At 33.9% G+C, this 18,852-nt stretch overlaps 1 protein-coding gene across 1 annotated transcript in view; it reads right to left on the minus strand.

The window, feature by feature from the left end:
• Nucleotides 1-18,852, minus strand: part of ZFC3H1 (zinc finger C3H1-type containing) — a 56,676-nt gene that overhangs the window by 18,862 nt on the left and 18,962 nt on the right. Inside the window, exons 6-21 of the mRNA XM_077913844.1 lie at nucleotides 17,044-17,167; nucleotides 14,545-14,642; nucleotides 12,908-13,117; nucleotides 12,555-12,719; nucleotides 11,101-11,238; nucleotides 9,948-10,069; nucleotides 9,265-9,414; nucleotides 6,256-6,430; nucleotides 5,873-6,004; nucleotides 4,963-5,505; nucleotides 4,768-4,877; nucleotides 3,646-3,777; nucleotides 3,418-3,539; nucleotides 2,378-2,479; nucleotides 1,922-2,041; nucleotides 44-227 (exon numbers count right to left, since the gene is read on the minus strand). Of these exons, the coding sequence (XP_077769970.1) occupies nucleotides 44-227; nucleotides 1,922-2,041; nucleotides 2,378-2,479; nucleotides 3,418-3,539; nucleotides 3,646-3,777; nucleotides 4,768-4,877; nucleotides 4,963-5,505; nucleotides 5,873-6,004; nucleotides 6,256-6,430; nucleotides 9,265-9,414; nucleotides 9,948-10,069; nucleotides 11,101-11,238; nucleotides 12,555-12,719; nucleotides 12,908-13,117; nucleotides 14,545-14,642; nucleotides 17,044-17,167 (2,627 nt within the window). The remainder of the gene's footprint in view (nucleotides 1-43; nucleotides 228-1,921; nucleotides 2,042-2,377; nucleotides 2,480-3,417; nucleotides 3,540-3,645; nucleotides 3,778-4,767; nucleotides 4,878-4,962; nucleotides 5,506-5,872; nucleotides 6,005-6,255; nucleotides 6,431-9,264; nucleotides 9,415-9,947; nucleotides 10,070-11,100; nucleotides 11,239-12,554; nucleotides 12,720-12,907; nucleotides 13,118-14,544; nucleotides 14,643-17,043; nucleotides 17,168-18,852) is intronic.

Raw genomic sequence — 18,852 nt, forward strand, 5'->3', positions numbered from 1 at the left:
ATAAATGTGCAACAGTTGACACAAAGATTAGAAGTGGACCTACCCATCATTCTGATTCAAGTACTTGTACGCAAGCTTGAGCCAAAGTTGTACATGAGAAGGATTTTCAAGCACACTTGCTTCTAAATTAGCAATGTCATCAGTTTCATTTGTAAAGTATCTGACGTCATCTGGGGTGACAACCGTATCTAAAGCCGGAACATTTATCCGGTTCTCTGGCTGGAAGGCTGGAAGGAAAAGTATCATGAGCTTTACACTTTCTCTTATCCACAGACCAAGAAAACAATTGGCCTCATCTTTAAAATAGTCTAAAAATCTAAAGATTCAAAATATATGCAGTAGCTCACTTTAAGGTAGAATGTCATATAATTTACAAACCAGGGGGATCCGTGGGTGGCTCGGGGATCCCTGGGTGGCTCAGCAGTTTAGCGCCTGCCTTTGACCCAGAGCGTGATCCTGGAGTCCCAGGATCAAGTCCCGCATCAGGCTCCTGGCATGGAGCCTGCTTCTCCCTCTGCCTGTGTCTGCCCCTCTAGATCTATCATGAATAAATAAATAAATAAAATCTTAAAAAAAAATTTTACAAACCAGAACACTTCTAAAAGTGAAAGGGGTGTTATTAAAAACTACACCAGGATTAATAGGTATAAACTAGGATTCTGCTGGGCAAACCAGAAGTATGATCTCTACTTTAAAGGTAAGTGGCATAACTTGATAATTCACATTCACTAAATAGTAAAAAAAAAAAAAAAAAGTTATTAATTATGAAGGTAATTTATCCTACATTTAGAGAAAAAGTACATTAGCGTAAATAAGCACATGAGAGCATGTACCTATTAGATATCTGCTAATCCACAAGTAGTAAACAAATTATGTAAACTTTAATAAGAATGCAAACTTAGTATGTGCTTGACAATATAGCACTTCTTCATATTTGCTTTTTTCATTCATTTATTTATTCTTTGTGTGAGCCTACTGCATGTTAAGAAAGCACAGGCTCGAAAGCTAAACAAAATACTACACCTGCCCACAAGGACACAGACCAGGCAGTAGGCAATCCCACACAATGAAGAACTGTATTAAATGCTAAATGGCATCACTGTTCTAAAAAAATAATAAAATAAAATAAATAAAATTAAAATAAATAAAAAATAAAATAAAATAAAATAAATAAAATAAAATAAAATAAAATAAATAAAATAAATAAAATAAAATAATAAAATAATAAAATAAAATAATAAAATAAAATAAAATAAAATAAATAAAATAAAATAAATAAAATAAAATAAATAAAATAAAATAAAATAAAATAAAATAATAAAATAAAATAAAATAAAATAAAATAAAATAAAATAAAATAAAATAAAATATAAAATAAAATAAAATAAAATAAAATAAAATAAAATAAAATAAAATAAAATAAAATAAAATAAGGGATGCCTGGGTGGCTCAGTGGTTGAGCATCTGCCTTCAGCTCAGTGCATGACCTGGGGTCCTGGGATCAAGTCCCATATCGGGCTCCCTGCAGAAAGCCTGCTTCTCCTTCTGCCTGTGTCTCTGCCTCTCTCTGTGTGTCTCTCATGAATAAATAAATAATCCTAAAAAAAAAAAAAAATAGAAGAGGGATCCCTGGGTGGCACAGCGGTTTAGCGCCTGCCTTTGGCCCAGGGCGCGATCCTGGAGACCCGGGATCGAATCCCATGTCGGGCTCCCGGTGCATGGAGCCTGCTTCTCCCTCTGCCTATGTCTCTGCCTCTCTCTCTATCTCTCTCTCAATCTCTCTGTGACTATCATAAAAAAAAAAAAAAAAAAATAGAAGAAACAAAAAGCCGAGCTACTAGATACACCAAACATAAGTAAAGTGTTAGAAAAAGATGGAACATCAGAATTTAATGATTCAGGGTCTTAAATTACTTCTTACCATACTTAATTGGTCCTGTAGACTGTTCCTCATCACTACTGAAGCTATTCTCTGAAACAGGTTTCCTCCAAAATTTTGGCTTCCACTTTCTTTTATCTTTGTAGGTTGTAAATGGTGGTGCTAAAGTAGACAGGAGAAGATTATTAGTTGATATAACTTGTTTTTTATAGTTTTAAAGGCTACCCAAACAGTATTCAGAAAGAGCTAAAATTATTGTTAGTCAGAAATGACATACATATGTATTTTCTACCCTAGAAAAAGATGTTTGTTCTACCCTATAAACATGTTACATACATATATACATATACATATGTATTTTAGAGAACATAATGCCATCCATATATATTTCAGAAAAATTTGCTCTCATAAACTACAAGGTCCTTGTGTGTGCATGTGTGTGTGTGTGTGTATGAGAGAGAGAGAGAGAGAGAGAGAGAGAGAGAGAGAGATACTCACTATGGCCTTTACTTTCATTGATATTGCTAACAAGGAGAACAGCCATCTGGTCCATTGACATTCGATCTTTATTTATTCCAAAAAGTTTCTCAACATATTTTTCTGAAATTAGAGGAATGTAACATGGATTACAGAGACAAGATTAATTGAAGAGTATATAGTGAAGAGTAATTTAAAAATTAAAAGGAAACATACATTACTAGTCAAAAACACATATGCCTCCTGGAAGGCAAGGCCTCCATTACCTTAACTACTATAGCAAATCTTACATCATGCACCCAAATTGGGTTCCAAAAACAAAGTATTTCTTGAAACAAACTATAAACAAGTGAAAATTAAAGTCCCAAACTGAGAATGATTACATAGATTCAGTGACTTTATAATTACCCTGTGTTGTGGTTAACACTAAGTTTAATAATCACCAATTCATTTACTTCCAAAACACTTGCAGTAAGGTTTAATATTTAGCAATAAATCTGGAGACAATCTTAATAATATTTATTCACAATGTTTGACATTAATCTACGCTTCCTACAATATCAAAGTGTATAAAGCCCTTTTTATTTCTTTGTAGAATTTGAAACCACACATTCATCTTAATTTCTAATCCTCCTCTATTTTTAAAATAATAAATAAAAACAGGTCTGTCTTAAAATCATTAATAAAATTGCTATACAAATATGTTAACATATTCTTCTAAATAAATTGAACCTATAGATAAGCTCTGTCCAAAGCACTTCCCGCAATGATGGAATGTGTGCAATATCCTATTGGTAGGTACTTAACCCAATGAGCTATTGAGCTCAAAAGTAGCTATCAAACACTTGAAATGTGGCTACTGCAACTCAGGAAGAAATTTTAATTAATTTATACTTGAATAGGAGGATATGGCTAATGACTACAATATTAGAGCAAATCTGGATAAAATGCTATAGGTGAATGTGAATTACTGCAACTAAAGACATCAACAACTGAACATAACATTTTTTAATTGCCTTCATTCAAATTTTCACTTGGGGGAACAAGAGGTCTTTAAATACCTGCTGCAGCAGCAATTTCTTCATCAGTGCTTGTCTCTGAACAACCAATCAGAGACAGATTATACGACAGAATGTCCTGGAACAGCTGCTTTCGGCTAAGTGTGTAATCCTGTGTATGCTGCCTAAAATAAAATGACAACACAGAAAAGATAATCACGTATATATCAAAGCCAAATAACCAAGGTTGCCTTTTAGATCATAAAATATTCACAAATAAAAACTACTCACCATTGACAATCATCATCATTACATGTTCCTGTTAAATCAAAACGGCAGAAACACTGATCCGGTTCAATCATGTTACTGTATGATACTGAGCTTAAGGGAAGTTTTTCCTTGGTTCGATAGTATGGACTAAATCTAAGGAGACAAAAGGAGGGGGTACATTATACTCCATACACGTTCCCCAGAAAATGAAGAAATTTTTCATTTTTCTCAATTAAAATTTCTATACTTTGAGCTATTATCTACTAACTTAGAGCCAAAATGAACTCTAAAAAAACAGAATATCAACTGGTAGGGACAACTATTTTTATACCTAGAACACAAAAAGATCTAAAACATAAAACAACAAAAAGCCCTGTATTTTAAAAGTAGTGTTTTCCAGGCTGCCTGGGTGGCTCAGGTGGTTGAGTTCGACTCTAGATCTTGGCTCAGGTCATGATCTTAGGGTCCTGAGATCAAGCCCTGAAGCAGGCTCTGTGCTCAGCAGGGAGTCTGTCTGAGATTCTCTCCCTCTGCACCTCCTCATGCTCAAATAAAATCTTTAAAAGTACTGTTTTCTTATCATATAATAAAATGGTATATAACATTCATATTCCTTGCACATGTTACCAGGCAACAAAAAAACTAGGGGAAGAGTCTACACCACCTGTAAGGTGCTTTATTATGATAATTAAATCCTACCCACTTAACAGTCACAACTTCTGGAAGTCTTTTTAAAGAGACAACCCCCACAAAGTTAATCATCTGAGAATGTCTAAATCAATTTTATGAAAGCTGGCCAATGCATTCCTTAGAGTAACAGTAAACTTCTTTTTAAAATTTAAAAATCCTCATTTGATTCTAGTTATTTTTCCTAAAATCCCTAACAGACAGTAATCCAGTTTCTCCACAATTCTCCCAGTAACTTGGTAAGAATAAACCCAGTATGAGCTAAACCTTCCTGATATGGTTCAAATCTGACAATAAGGCTATTTTATTTTCCCTAAACGACCAAGTTCATTTTTAGTCACCATGACACAATTATTTTTTTCATTATTTCATTATCATAAAATATCCAAGATTATACTGTCATTAAGATCAAGGAGCAGTCCTGAAATTCCAGCTCATTGAATGTTTCTTTTATACCTGTAGGACTTAAAAACTAGAAGAGGACTATGGTAGGGTCTAAAAGGACACGGCTTCACTTCTGTTGTTTTACTCTGTGCTGTCACAAAATCCACATCCACAGAAATCTCCTACGAAAGAAAAAAGCCATTACATAAACCAAATAAGGCTAAAATGAATCCTAGATTTTATAAAGCATATGAAATGTTCAGTTACCTGACCATGTAAAGCCTTTTCTGTAATGCCTGTAGTGGTTTTTAAAATCAACTGTTTTAAGCTATCAGCTTTTGAATATAATTTCTGTAATTCACCAATTTTTAACCCCAGAAAAAGTTCTGGTTTTTCCACTGTATTCTTAGTAGGTTTGTTTATGCATTCTTTGTTAGGTGTATCAGTGTGCTTAAGGTTAGGTTTAGTAAAAGAATTAGACTCTAAAAATGATCTTCTTCGTTCCCTGTTTGAACCAGACAAAATCTCATCATCAACATCATTTTCCTCAGTGTCCAGACTTAATTTATCTTGAGTCAGATCGTGAAGCGACGGTTGAGGTAAAGAAAATTCAGGTTCCTCTTCCACAACTGGAGCAATATTCTGTTGTTCCTTTGCTTTAAGGGCCCGTGCTTCTTTTAGTTTCTGAATTTTCAGGGCATATTCATATTCTAGCTTTTGTAATCGTCTTTTTTCCATAGCAATCAGTTCTGCTGAATGCTTTCTGGGACTTGATATTGGAGAATTGTCCAGTCTCATCATTTTGTTTGGCTGGGGGAAGAAAGTGATAGACATATTTTACATGGCTATGATTTCATAAACAATTTTTGGTAAGATAAATGTGTTATCCCTACAACATAAGGCCAACATTATAAAACTAAATCACTGATGAGAGTAAAATATAAAAAGTCCCCAAAAGTTATGCCAGTTAATCTGGCATAATCTATGGAAAACAAAAAACAAGAGTCAAAACAGTAACTATAAAATAAGACTTTCAAAATGTGGATGTCATTTAAAAACAAAGCTTTAATCTTTCTGAATATGCAGATAAAAAGTTATTTCATATATATCTTACCCTCAAAATTATCATGAAAACTTTCCCCTTTCCAAAAAGAAAATATTCCTACAAACAACTTACTCCAAGGCGATCTTGTTCCAGTTTACGTTTTCCTATTTCTTTACTGGCCACTGCCTTTGCCCGAGCAAGCTCTTCTCCATACTTTAGAGTCAAAGCTTTCTTAATGGTAACACGTTGTTGAACTTTGTGAATCTGAAAATATAGGATAATTCTGGAAATATAAATGTAAACCTTAGGAGAGGAAATACCTTCTTTAACACAGCAGCTTTAGGGTATTCACCTGAAAATAAAAATATTCCAGTATCATGTCACAATGGAAAACAATACAAAGGTTCTATATTTTGATGGTTGTGATTTATGGTTTTGTTTGACAAAAAATTTGGCCCACAAAAATGTGCAGTAAACATGAGACTACAATAGCTTAATTTAAAAAAGAACATTACTTGTTCCTGAAGCTTCTTTAAAAACATTCTGTTGACACTGAGAATTTTCTCTGTTGCCTGAAGCTGTTCTGTAAGTTTTGTAATCTTTGTTTCAGCATTTCGAACGGATTCTTTCTTCTTAGCTTCTTGCTGTACGAGATTCTTTAAAACAGATTCATCTTTCATCAAGAGAATCCTAATTGGGAAATAATAAAATTCATAATGTTTTTAAACTAGTGGACTAACACCATCAGAATAAAATATTTACAAAGCAGTAGCTCATTTTACAAAATATACTGCAGTGGGTTAAGAATCCGACTCTTGATTTCAAGCTGTGAGGTGGTAAGACTGAGCCCCCACAACCAACTCTGTGCAAGGTGGGGAGTCTGCCTAAGACTCTCTCTACCTCTCCTCCTCCCACCTGCAGTGCATGCACGCTCTCAAATAAATACATCTTAAAAAATATGTGTATTGCTAACACACAGATAAGAATTAAAAGGATAATTGGGCAGCCCTGGTGGTTCAGCGGTTTAGCGCCACCTTCGGCCTGGGGTGTGATCCTGGAGACCCGGGGTCCAGTCCCACATCGGGCTCCTGCATGGAGCCTGCTTCTCCCTCCGCCTGTGTCTCTGCCCCTCTCTCTCTCTCTCTCTGTGTCTCATGAATAAATAAATAAAATCTTTAAAAAAAAAAAAAATTCTAAATCTTAAAAAAAAGAATTAAAAGGATGATTACTTTCATATTCACTAATCACAGAGGTATTCAAATATATTATTACATTTTATGAAAGGAACTATAAGGGGGATCCCTGGGTGGCGCAGCGGTTTGGCGCCTGCCTTTGGCCCAGGGCGCGATCCTGGAGACCCGGGATCGAATCCCACGTCGGGCTCCCGGTGCTTGGAGCCTGTTTCTCCCTCTGCCTGTGTCTCTGCCTCTCTCTCTGTGTGACTATCATAAATAAATAAAAGTTAAAAAAAAAAAAATGAAAGGAACTATAGGTCTGAACAATGTGAATTACAGTTAAAAAACTACTACTAGTAGATGTGACTGAATCTGACCCTATATAACCCCTGAAAGATGAAGACTTAAGACAAAAACTGCTTTAACATCATTTATAATACTCTTAATACATAAACAAATAAGCATCTAATAAGCATAATCAAAAGCACACTTACAAATCTCTAACTCATAAAGCAAGAAAAAGGAAGTCTGCATTTTTAAACAATATACAGATGTAAAGTTTGGAACTGAGAATAAAAACAGGACAAAAAATAAATGTATGGATATAAATTTTCATTTTCTCAACTACTGAATATTATAGTTAAAAATATTAAGTATCTTTCCCAGGAGATACTATATTTCAACAGTTACGAAAATTGACATCTAGAAAGAATCATACAGAGAATATGTGATAGAATGGAGAATAGAAAGATTAAAGAATTTTTTAAAACCTTTTCACTTTTTATTAGCTATTAAATAAATGGAACCTAAATGAATTTATTTCAATCTCCTTTAAAACATACAAAATACCATTTCTTATTCATAATTTAAGAGATCTATGGTCACCACAGCATTTTATTTATGGAGCACATTTTTCAGATCTCTAATATCAGTAATGTCTTAAGCATTACTGTATATCACAGTTTGACCAGGAGCAGGTTTTCTTTCTTAGTGCATAAGATAATGGCATGCTTTAGAAGTAATAAAATATGGTACTTAGCACGAAGACAAATATTCAAAGTTGAAGATGTTTATAAACACTATTTTAAAATGTATTTCATTTTGTTCAGAATACTTAATCTCCAATGTCTTGTTCAGAAATGGAGAACAGAACATACTTTTGTTTACTTATAAAAAATTTACATAGTCATTAACTCCTTGAAGGATCTATGGTGCCTTACCAAAATACTCCAAGTTACATTGTTTTTTCATGATTTAAAAAAGATAAGGTGGTTGTAAATTTCTACCTTTTTCCTTTCATTATGTAACTATGGGTGGGTGAACTTTTGAAACTTGCTTTAAAAACCATTAAATTATTTACACATTGTTAATGATTTTTAACATTAAGAGTTAATTCCTCACTAAGATCAATTTTTACAATCAAGCTTGGAGTTTATGAATTAGTTATTAAAAACAGAATAAGGAATGTCTTACCATTCTTGAATAGAACCTCCCTGTTACATGTGTAAACTTACAGGGGGACTAAGAACAAAATTCATTAAATGCTGATGTTAACTAAAGCCATTTTGTTCTTCATCAACTAATGATTTCAAGGTGTATGGAATGAAAAAGATGTATAGCCATATCGAATATAATCATTTCTATCAAACATATGCAAATGGTCCTCATCACACACCAAAAAATTTGTAACCATATATATGGGGATAGATGTTACAAAACTTACTGTAGTGACCATTCCCTAATATACACGTATACCAAACCATTATGGTGTACATCTGAAACTAATATATGTCCATTAAACCTCAATAAAATAATTTAACTTGCCTAAATATGCTAATTAATTCTATGATTCATTATGTTCATCCTGTGAGGTTATACATTTTCAAAATTCTGAAACACCAAACAACACATTGATTTCACAAAACATGTAAGTTTAGGATCATAAATTAATATTCACACACTTATAACATTTATAATAATGCCGTATTTGACTATGTGTCTTACTCATCAGACTGGGTAATGACTATTTACAACAATCAAGCCCACCTATAACAACATATGGTTCCAATGAAGGTATTTCAAAAAGATATCAAAGTTTTAAAAAAAATCCAAAACAAGTAATTTCATAAATGTTTTTAGCAGTGACTAAGCCATGTATATATCTGCAGGGAAACAAATCTTTCAAATCTTGATATTTCTAAACATTAATACTATTACTTTATGTAAATGTGTAATTCAACAAAATGACAGCCACTCCAGTATACTTGTTGACATACACCACAAAAATATATTATTCCAATATATAACATTTAAAAATATGCCAATATTTAATGAGATAAAGAGGCTCACCTATGTTTTTTAAGTTTTGCTTCTGCATCTGTAACCTGCTTAGTAACCATCGCTATTCGGCCAATTCCATCAATTTCCACATCAGAGTTTGCTGGGGATGACGAACTTGTCTTCAGCTGATCTGATTTAATCAAACGCTGTTTCTCTCGACTAAGATAATAAAAGTAGATGAATTATACCAAAGCATAAACTAAAATTATTTATCCTTAAACATCTATTCTATTTCATAAAATAAAAATATTAGTCATATTGGCTAATAACGATGATGATCAATAACCATGACAAAGATGCCATTCAAAGCTGAAAGTCTGCATGGTATAGAGTTGTCAAATCACTATGTTGTACACCTAAAACTGGTACAACACTGTGTGTCAACTACACTTTAATTTAAAAAGAGAAGAATATTGCTGATTCTACTAAGTATTTTTTCAGCTTTACTAAGGTAAAAGTGACAAAATTATTTAAAGTATAAAAAAGTTCATAGTAGTAGTTCTCCTTTATTACAACTTTCATCTTTTTCCAAGCTGTTTATATCTCAGTGTGCCACTGTATTCAAGTCTATAAATGATCACCTGTGAGTTATCTTGGATAAAATCAGCATCACTCATGACAAAAAATTGTGTAAAGACTAAGTACTGAAATAGCACATACTTTTAAAGTTAATTACAAGAAATGCCACTTACTTGGCAATTTCTTCCTTTAACAATCTATACTCAATCTTCTTTTCTTCAGGCAAGGCTTCAGGTGTCCTCATGGGATCGTTTTCTTTTTCAGATTTTGGGGGTACTTTTGGTTTTGAAGCTTGCTAGAAAACAGTTGAAGTCCACCAGATCAACCGCTTTTAATAATCCCACACTAAGATTTGCACTTTACATTGTAACCCACTGTACATTTACATATTTAGAAATAGAGGAGTAATTCATAATTATTTCCTACTTCTTTTAACAAGGCAGCCTACTCTACTAACCACAACTTAATTGTAAGACCTAGTAAGCCCTACAGTTTTAAAATAATTGAACTAAATCATAGTAACCAACATATGTAATAATAAGAATGAGGGTAAAAGTTGTACTTAGATTATAAATTTAATAAAAACTGTCATCTGGGCAGCCCGGGTGGCTCAACGGTTTAGCGCCACCTTGAGCCCAGGGCCTGATCCTGGAGTCCCCTGTCAGGCTCCCTGCAGGAAGCCTGCTTCTCCTTCTGCCTGTGTCTCTGCCTCTCTCTGTATGTCTCTCATAAATAAATAAATAAAATCTTTAAAAAAAGAAAACAAGGGATCCCTGGGTGGCGCAGCAGTTTGGCGCCTGCCTTTGGACCAGGGCGCGATCCTGGAGACCCAGGATCGAATCCCACGTCGGGCTCCCGGTGCATGGAGCCTGCTTCTCCCTCTGCCTGTATCTCTGCCTCTCTCTCTCTCTGTGTGTGACTATCATAAATAAATTTTAAAAAATTAAAAAACAAAAAACAAAAAAAACAGTCTTCTGGTAATACGATACAATTTTAAATCAGTAAGTTTCCTTCTGGTAATATGATACAATTTCAAATCAGTAAGTTTCCTTAGTACAGAGACAATTATCCACTCAAGTTTTACTATTTTGAAAAAAGGATTAGTCAATTAGTCAATTAAAAAAAAATTAAGTGGGTTTTTAATAGTTAAATCTAACTAAATTTATACATTCTTCATTATATAAAATCCTAGATAACACAAATAATTAAAATATTTCTACAATTCAATATATTAGAAATCTAGACCTCTAAGGTCTAATTTTCAGGAAAATAAAAACTTTAATGATTACTAAGACATCATCTTTCATCTTTCATTATTGCACTTACCTCAGCAGTTCTTCTTGCTTCTTTAATCATAGACTCCAATCCACCAAAAACACTATTTGTTGACTTGGAAGCCTCTCCATCAGACTCACTGTCATCTGAATCATTCAGTGTTACAACCACTGATTTATGCTTTGGAAGCTGCAAAGATAACATGTTACTTTTGATGACCAAAGTATTCATTTCTTGACTTTACCCCAACTAAAGTGGCCTTGGATAAGTCTTGAATTTCAATTCTTTTTTTTTTTTTTTTTTTTAAAGATTTTATTTATTTATTCATAGAGACACAGCTAGAGAGAGAGAGGCAGAGACACAGGCAGAGGGAGAAGCAGGCACTATGCAGGGAGCCTGATGTGGGACTCGATCCCAGGTCTCCAGGATCACACCCCGGGCTGCAGGCGGCGCTAAACCGCTGCGCCACTGGGGCTGCCCTTGAATTTCAATTCTTAAAAATAATGAATTCCAAGTAGATAGTCTATGGTTTCTTATGGTTATGTTGCATAACTAGCTTTGTTCCATTTCACCAAGACTGGTTATTTGTCGGCCACAAAAAATATTCTCTATTTTCAGATATGGAAATATCTTTCTAGATACTAGTATGATCACCTGTCTCATTAAGTTTTATTTTCTCCAACTTTCTTTCTTTTTTTTCTTTATTTTGGAGATGGGGAGGGACAGAGGCTGAGGGAAAAAGAATCTTGAGCAGGGGCTCAATCCCACGACCCTGAGCCAAAACCAAGAGTCAGATGCTTTAACCGACTGAGCCATCCAAGTGCCCCATTTTCTCCAACTTTCTATATAAAGAACCATAATGCCACCTAAATTAATAACTCTTTACAACCAAAAAATTAATAATTCTACATAGTTATTGACAAAACTTTTTGGCTTTTGTGGTTATACAGAGAGAGTAAGTGGCCAAAATTGGTTTACCTAACAGAGGCAAGATTTCCACTTGGCTTTACTTCGTTATTTTATTTCAAAGCCATTGGAAACAAGGTAAAAAGAAACTGTCATTTCAAGTTCTTTAATGGACATCAGTAAATATCATAAATGAATTCAGTCATTATGGTACAGTCATTAACTGGAAAAAATATGAGCAGAACATAAATTAAGATGGGAGAAATAAAAAATACACATACAATTTGCTAAAAGCAACTCTAGAACAAAAAAATCTAAATGGACCAATTTATATAGAAAAAATAAAGTGAAAAAAAATGGCAGAGGAAATGATGAAAATAATCCTTCCCCCCCCCCAAAATTATCACTGAACTATACTAGTTTTCAAGTGAAGAAGCCACTCCCATTTCACTATTAATAAAAAATAATAAATTTTTACTTATATGTGAATATATGTACATATATAAATAAACTAGGAGTTAGGGAATAAGACAGCACAATTTCATAAAAATTTCTCATAAACTATTAACAGTAGGATTCAATACTTTGCTTGTTCTTACCGAGATGACAGTTCGTGGAAGACGAGGTCCTCTGTGAAACTTTGGATTCTGTATCCTAGGCTGAGATACTGTATTAATACTGACTATTGATAGATTGCTTCTTGGCACAGGCTGTGAATTGTTCAGAACTGGAGGTGAAGGTGGGTCACTATTACTGGATGTTTCCTGAATAAGGAAAAGAGAAGTATGAAATATTTTTAAACAAAAAGAAAGTTCTGTCATCTTGAAAAATCTCGAGTAAATCAGTTTCAGACTTATCACTACTTTACTGAAACGCCCAGTGAATTCCAGAGAAAAGCAAAGCTAAAACAAGAGTCAAGAGCACCACCTAGAGGTTCAAGCACCTAAATTACCTCTGGCTTAAAAGCTCTTTTATTTGCAAGAGATTTAAGTAGCTCTTCTCGAAGCAGCATTTCTTCCTCCTCTTCTTCATCTGCAAAAGGTGGTTTTGGAGGCTGTTCTGGATCTTCAGGTGGGAGAGGTGGTAAAGGTGGTAGAGGAGGTAGAGGTTCAAGAGAAACACACAAGCCTTCCACATAAGGCTGGCTCAAAGGTGGCATAGACTAGTTATTTTTAAAAGAGAAGAAATAACAATTACAATGAAAATTTTACAAATTCCAAATATTTATCTCTGGAGCAACAATAAATTTAAACAGATAAACTTTAGGTTATTACTTTAGTTGTAAGCATAAGTGAACAAAGTGTCCTATACATCTTTAAACTAAACCAAATTCAATATTCAACCATGAAAAACGTGTAATTTTTGGAATAAAAAAATCAACAATATTTGAAACATTTAATTTGTGAACTTCCAGGTAACTAACTATATACACTTCGCCATTCCCTTTATTTTCATTCAGCATTCCAAAAGACAGAAATCAAATTTTATGGGGTCTTTCCTCTAGATACTACCTGAAAACAAGTGAAGATACTGAAAACCAAGAACACAGGTTATTTAAGTAAAAAACAAAAATTAGGCATGTACTATTCTTACATCTAAGAATAGTACCGAGTATCTCAATAACTGTGTCAAGAAAATTCTCTTAAATCCCTGCACAGTGGCTTCTTAGAAATTATTTATAAAGAAAACTAAATTTATACAAATCTCTGAGTTTGGATATATTTTTGTTTCAAAGACCTTCCAGTATTTCCCTCGGCATTTAATTCATCCATTCTCCATTTCCCAAAAGGAAACATTTCAAGGAAGAAGAAAAAAGTTTTCTCTCACTCTGCTCTAAAATATCCCTCTCCAAAAAATAAAAAATAAAATAAAATATCTCTCTGACTTTAGGCTTCCTAAGAGGACATCCACCCAAAAACTGTGAAATGGCAAAGTTCTCGCTAACCTACTGAGAGCTCCAACTTGATCTGTAGATTCTTTCAATCTAGAAATAACTTTAGAACTTTTCTTTAGGATTCCCCTACTTCCTTTTTTCTTTTCCTTTTTTTTTTTTTTTAATGAGGGACTGGCAGTTCTTTTAAAAGGAAGGGTAGGTGGGGGAAAAGAAATTAACTTCTATATACAATGCTCTTCCTTTGCTGAAATTTCAAATTAAAAATAACTGTATTCATCAAAAGAGGAGAAAGGAGAGAGTTTATTTCTAGAAGTATCCTAAAGCACTTAAACCCCAACTGCCAAAGAAGATAATCCCAAACAGTAGATAATCTTACTCCGTTTTGAAATAAATTTTTGGAATAGCTACTAGCTGAGAAGGAAAAAAGGAAACATGCTAATAAGTATTGAAAGGAAGTACACAGGAGATTAAAAATTAGCTATGGAAAACATCTACCAAATGGACAGCCTGCCAATACATAATTAACTATTTATTCTGTAGGTTTCATAGTTATTAATTCTGGTGAACAATTCTAAATTAAGATCTCTTCAAATATGAACTACTTTTAGTTACATGTCAGTTTTTCAAAAAAAAAATTAGAAAAGACACAAAACAACAGAATAATTTTCTTAAAAATCACATCAATTCTCACTTACAGAAACCTGAGGTGGTGGAGGCAGAGAAATAGATGGTGCTGGAGAAAAATACCCCAGTGAACATTCAGAGAAGAATGGTGGTTGCACCGGTGAAGGGGCTGTAAAACAATTTTTTGTTAGAGGAGTTTACAAACAAATATACTTTTTTTTTTTTTTAACAAATATACTTTGAAAGGAATAAACTAAGATTATGATATGCTTGAAGAAATATAAATACATCTAAGTAGATGTGCAAATTAATATCTTTAACCCCCATGAGACCTTTCCACCAATTCAGTATTGTCCCTTATCATCATAAAGTCAGCCTTCCAACCTAAGTTGACAATTAGTGTCTTAAAACTCTCTCCTTCTGTTCCACTTTTCACCTAATAATGGAAACAGGAAACAGTGCAGGAAAGACAATAGAGCAGGTAACAGGCAATAGAGCAGGAAAGATAAGAAACATACTTTTTCTTTTTTACAAACATATTTTTTAAGGAATAACAAAATAAAAAATTCCCCTGAATCTACTGAACTATCCTAACCAAAAAACAAGTAATGTGGTAACTTCATTCTTCCCTTTGTGTGGAATGAAAAAATGAGCTATTTAAATTGTATAGACAGCAAACAGGAGTGGGAATGAAAAGAACCACCTTCTTAATGTATTAAGAAGTTAAATGGGGATCCCTGGGTGGCGCAGCGGTTTAGCGCCTGCCTTTGGCCCAGGGCTCGATCCTGGAGACCCGGGATCGAATCCCACATCAGGCTCCCTGCATGGAGCCTGCTTCTCCCTCTGCCTGTGTCTCTGCCTCTCTCCCTCTCTCTCTCTCTTTCTCTCTCTCTCTCTCTGTGACTATCATGAATAAATAAATAAAATCTTTAAAAAAAAAAAAGAAGTTAAATGTATACTTTGTCACATTTAATAATTCTGAAATAGAATCAATGCATTTTTCTTCCTTTCCATTTTTCTTCCCTTCCCTGCTACTAGCAGATAAAAATAATTGTGCATTTTATCTTCAGTGGTTTCTTAGTGAAATATGGCAGATTCAGACTACTCTTGCTACCCAATAAACTATATATAAACTCAGGGAAAAAACTTAGTATATATAATAACTACTTTTTATCCCAGCTGTATCACAAGTCAATATGGCTATTACCCATATGATTTATATAGTTAACCTGTACCCAAAATATACCATTTGAAAATACATCAGCCTTTAGAATATTTTACTTCTTAAAAATAAATACCTGTAGTGAATACAGCAAAAAGCTAGAATTTGACAAAGCTGAGTGAAGAGTACATTCTCTATTAATTTTTTACAAAATTCTTTTCAAAGTATAGTTCGTAAAGTTATTTCATAGAAGTATAAAGTATTAATATTGCCAGTACTTGGGAATTTAATAAATTATCTTAACAAACCCAGAAATAAGAAAACTTAATACTGATCAAAGAGAATTAAATTTTGAAGTCAGAACATAATATGAAATAATCAAACACAGCCTAAAAACAATAACCAAAAAATAAGCACTTTTGGTAAACATACCCAAATCATAGAGATTTTTCTTTGTCTCTATCTACACACACTCAAGTAAGATTCCAGTGTTGATGTGTTTTGACAATGTGACCACAGGGAGAAGTACACTGATCACACAATCTTTCAAGTAAGTATTCCAGTTCCTAGAATGCCAACTGCATTCAGTTATCTGCCCATCTTGTGTTTTAATTAGTGAGAAAATATGTCTCCCACAGAATCACCCCTGAATATCAACTAAAGTCTCCAGCCCTCAAGAATAGTCACATCTTAGAGTATGCAATCTAAATCCCTGATCAGTTCTAACCAGCCTCTCCTAAGCCACTAGTAATACCACTTACCATCTCCAAATTCCTACAAAGTAACATCACTGGAAGGAGAAAGGAAGCCCAAAAACGATAAAGATTTTTATGACTAAAGCAGAAATTATGATATAAAGGTAACTTAAGAGATCAAAAGTTTACTGTGGTTATTTTTATTTAAAAGCGCTGCTCTAGGGAAGCCCGGGTGGCTCAGCGGTTTAGTAACGCCTTCAGCCCAGGGAGTGATCCTGGAGACCCGGGATCAAGTCCCACGGCAGGCTCCCTGTATGGAGCCTGCTTCTCCGTTTGCCTGTATCTCTGCCTCTCTCTCTGTCTCTCTCATAAATAAATAAATAAAATCTTTAAAAATAAAAAAAATAATAATAATAAAAGCACTCTCTCATCTTTCCCACAATCCTCATTTTTTAGATCAAATAGTTAATAGCACAGTTTAAACACTGTCTTTTTATTTAAATGCTATCTAGAAAGAAAAATCTGAAAAAAAAAAAAGTTAACAAACGTGAGGTTTGCTCTCAAAGTACACCATTAAACATTTATGGTTACACAATTCACCAGCAAAAGTCACTTTCATTACACATTTCTTTCAAGGTCTTGGTTGGTTTTATGATCATTTTCCATTTATGAAAATTTGTGAATATGAGAATGTTTTAAGCTTTGGCTCATACCTGGAGAATTGGTTTCACTATCTGTATCCATAGCAACTTCTTCATAGTTATCATATTGATAAATACCTCCTCCACTATCAGTAGGTTGCTTATCTAAGGATCGTCTTAGGTCAGGATCTGAAGACTAAGAACACAAGATTTTTTTCAATTTCAAAGCATTTTCTGTCTTAGTCTATTGTTAGGCTACAAATTATGAAACAAATGACAGTGATCTAAAGAACAGAATCAAAAATCATATTCCTCTATAAATTTGATGACACCAAGTTTTTGAACACTTATGGACTCTCCCTGTATGAGAAACTAGATGAATAAATTCAAGTTTTAGGTCATCAAAAGACTGTATTTTAGGGGCACCTGGGTGGCTTAGTTGGTTGAGTGTCCAACTCTTGGTTTTGGCTTAGGTCATGATATCCTGGTTGTGGGAGAGAGCCATTGCATTGGGCTCTGTGCTCTGCAGAGTCGGCATCAGATTCTCTCTCTCCCACACTCATTTTCTCTCTCTTTCTCTTAATCTTTTTTTTTAAAAAAAGGACTATATTTTAGAGCATTCTGAAAAAATCCAGTAACATCTTAGTTATGAACACACTGATGACAGCTGAAAATTAGAAACTCTTAAGTAATGGGCTTATGTGGTTTTCTTTTTTTTTTTCTTTTTTTTTAAGATTTTATTTATTTATGATAGACATAGAGAGAGAGAGAGAGGCAGAGACAGAGGCAGAGGGAGAGGCAGGCTCCATGCCAGGAACCCAACATGGGACTTGATCCCAGGTCTCCAGGATTGCGCCCTGGGCCAAAGGCAGGCGCTAAACCACTGAGCCACTCAGGGATCCCCTTATGTGGTTTTCATTTTGTATTTCTTACAATGTTTCACTCACAAAGACAGTTCATAACTAAAAACTAACAAAACCTACCCAGATTGACAAAAGAGTTATGTGAAAACAAATATGGTACTTTTCTCTTAAAAAATATTCTATCAAGGGACACCTGGGTGGCTCAGTGGTTGAGTGTCTGCCTTTGGCTCAGAGCGTGATTCTGGGATCCTGGATGAGTCCTGCACTGGGTTCCCCGTAGGGAGCCTACTTCTCCCTCTGTCTGTGTCTCTGCCTTTCTCTGCCTCTCTCATGAATAAATAAATAAAATCTTAAAAAAAAAAAAAAAAGTCTATCAAGGTACGTTTTAGAAGTTCAAAGTATATTTATAAATTCCTTGCTTAAGCAAACCTAACTCTTGACTCTCTACAATTAAAGAGCTCTTACTTAACATCCCTGTCTTCTTCAATAGTTCATTCACAAGTATAATTTCAAATATACCACTAAATTAATATTAAATCTCCAATTTACTGCCTGACACCATCCGTAAAAAATAATGACAATCATTATCAATGACTTTACTTAGTAAAGGTTCACAAATGCTAAGTAACTAAAGTAGCCACAGAACCAAGGCTATTAGGATTCAACATTCTTTAAAATAATCCATACCAATTGGTCATGATACACTTTCAATTCTGCAAAACTAAACAAATGTTTAAAAAAAACTAAACGGAATTCTGCCTATAATATGCTTAGGGTATGGCCATTTTTAGTATAAATCCTCACAAGTTAGTAATCCTACTTTCTTCTAAATAGAGAAAGATAAAAAAATCAAAAGCAGACTTTGCTAACCATAATTTTTGGCTTTCATTTCTTCTATTTCTAATATCCACAACTATAGGAAACTCATTCTCAAATTAAAACCAACCTTCCCTTCTCTCCCAAAGTTATAACAAGAACTCTATACTTTTTCTTAGCTGACTGAATTTATGAAGTAGGA

The sequence above is a fragment of the Canis aureus genome, chromosome 11 (genome assembly GCF_053574225.1).
Source record: "Canis aureus isolate CA01 chromosome 11, VMU_Caureus_v.1.0, whole genome shotgun sequence".
Lineage (NCBI taxonomy): Eukaryota > Metazoa > Chordata > Mammalia > Carnivora > Canidae > Canis > Canis aureus.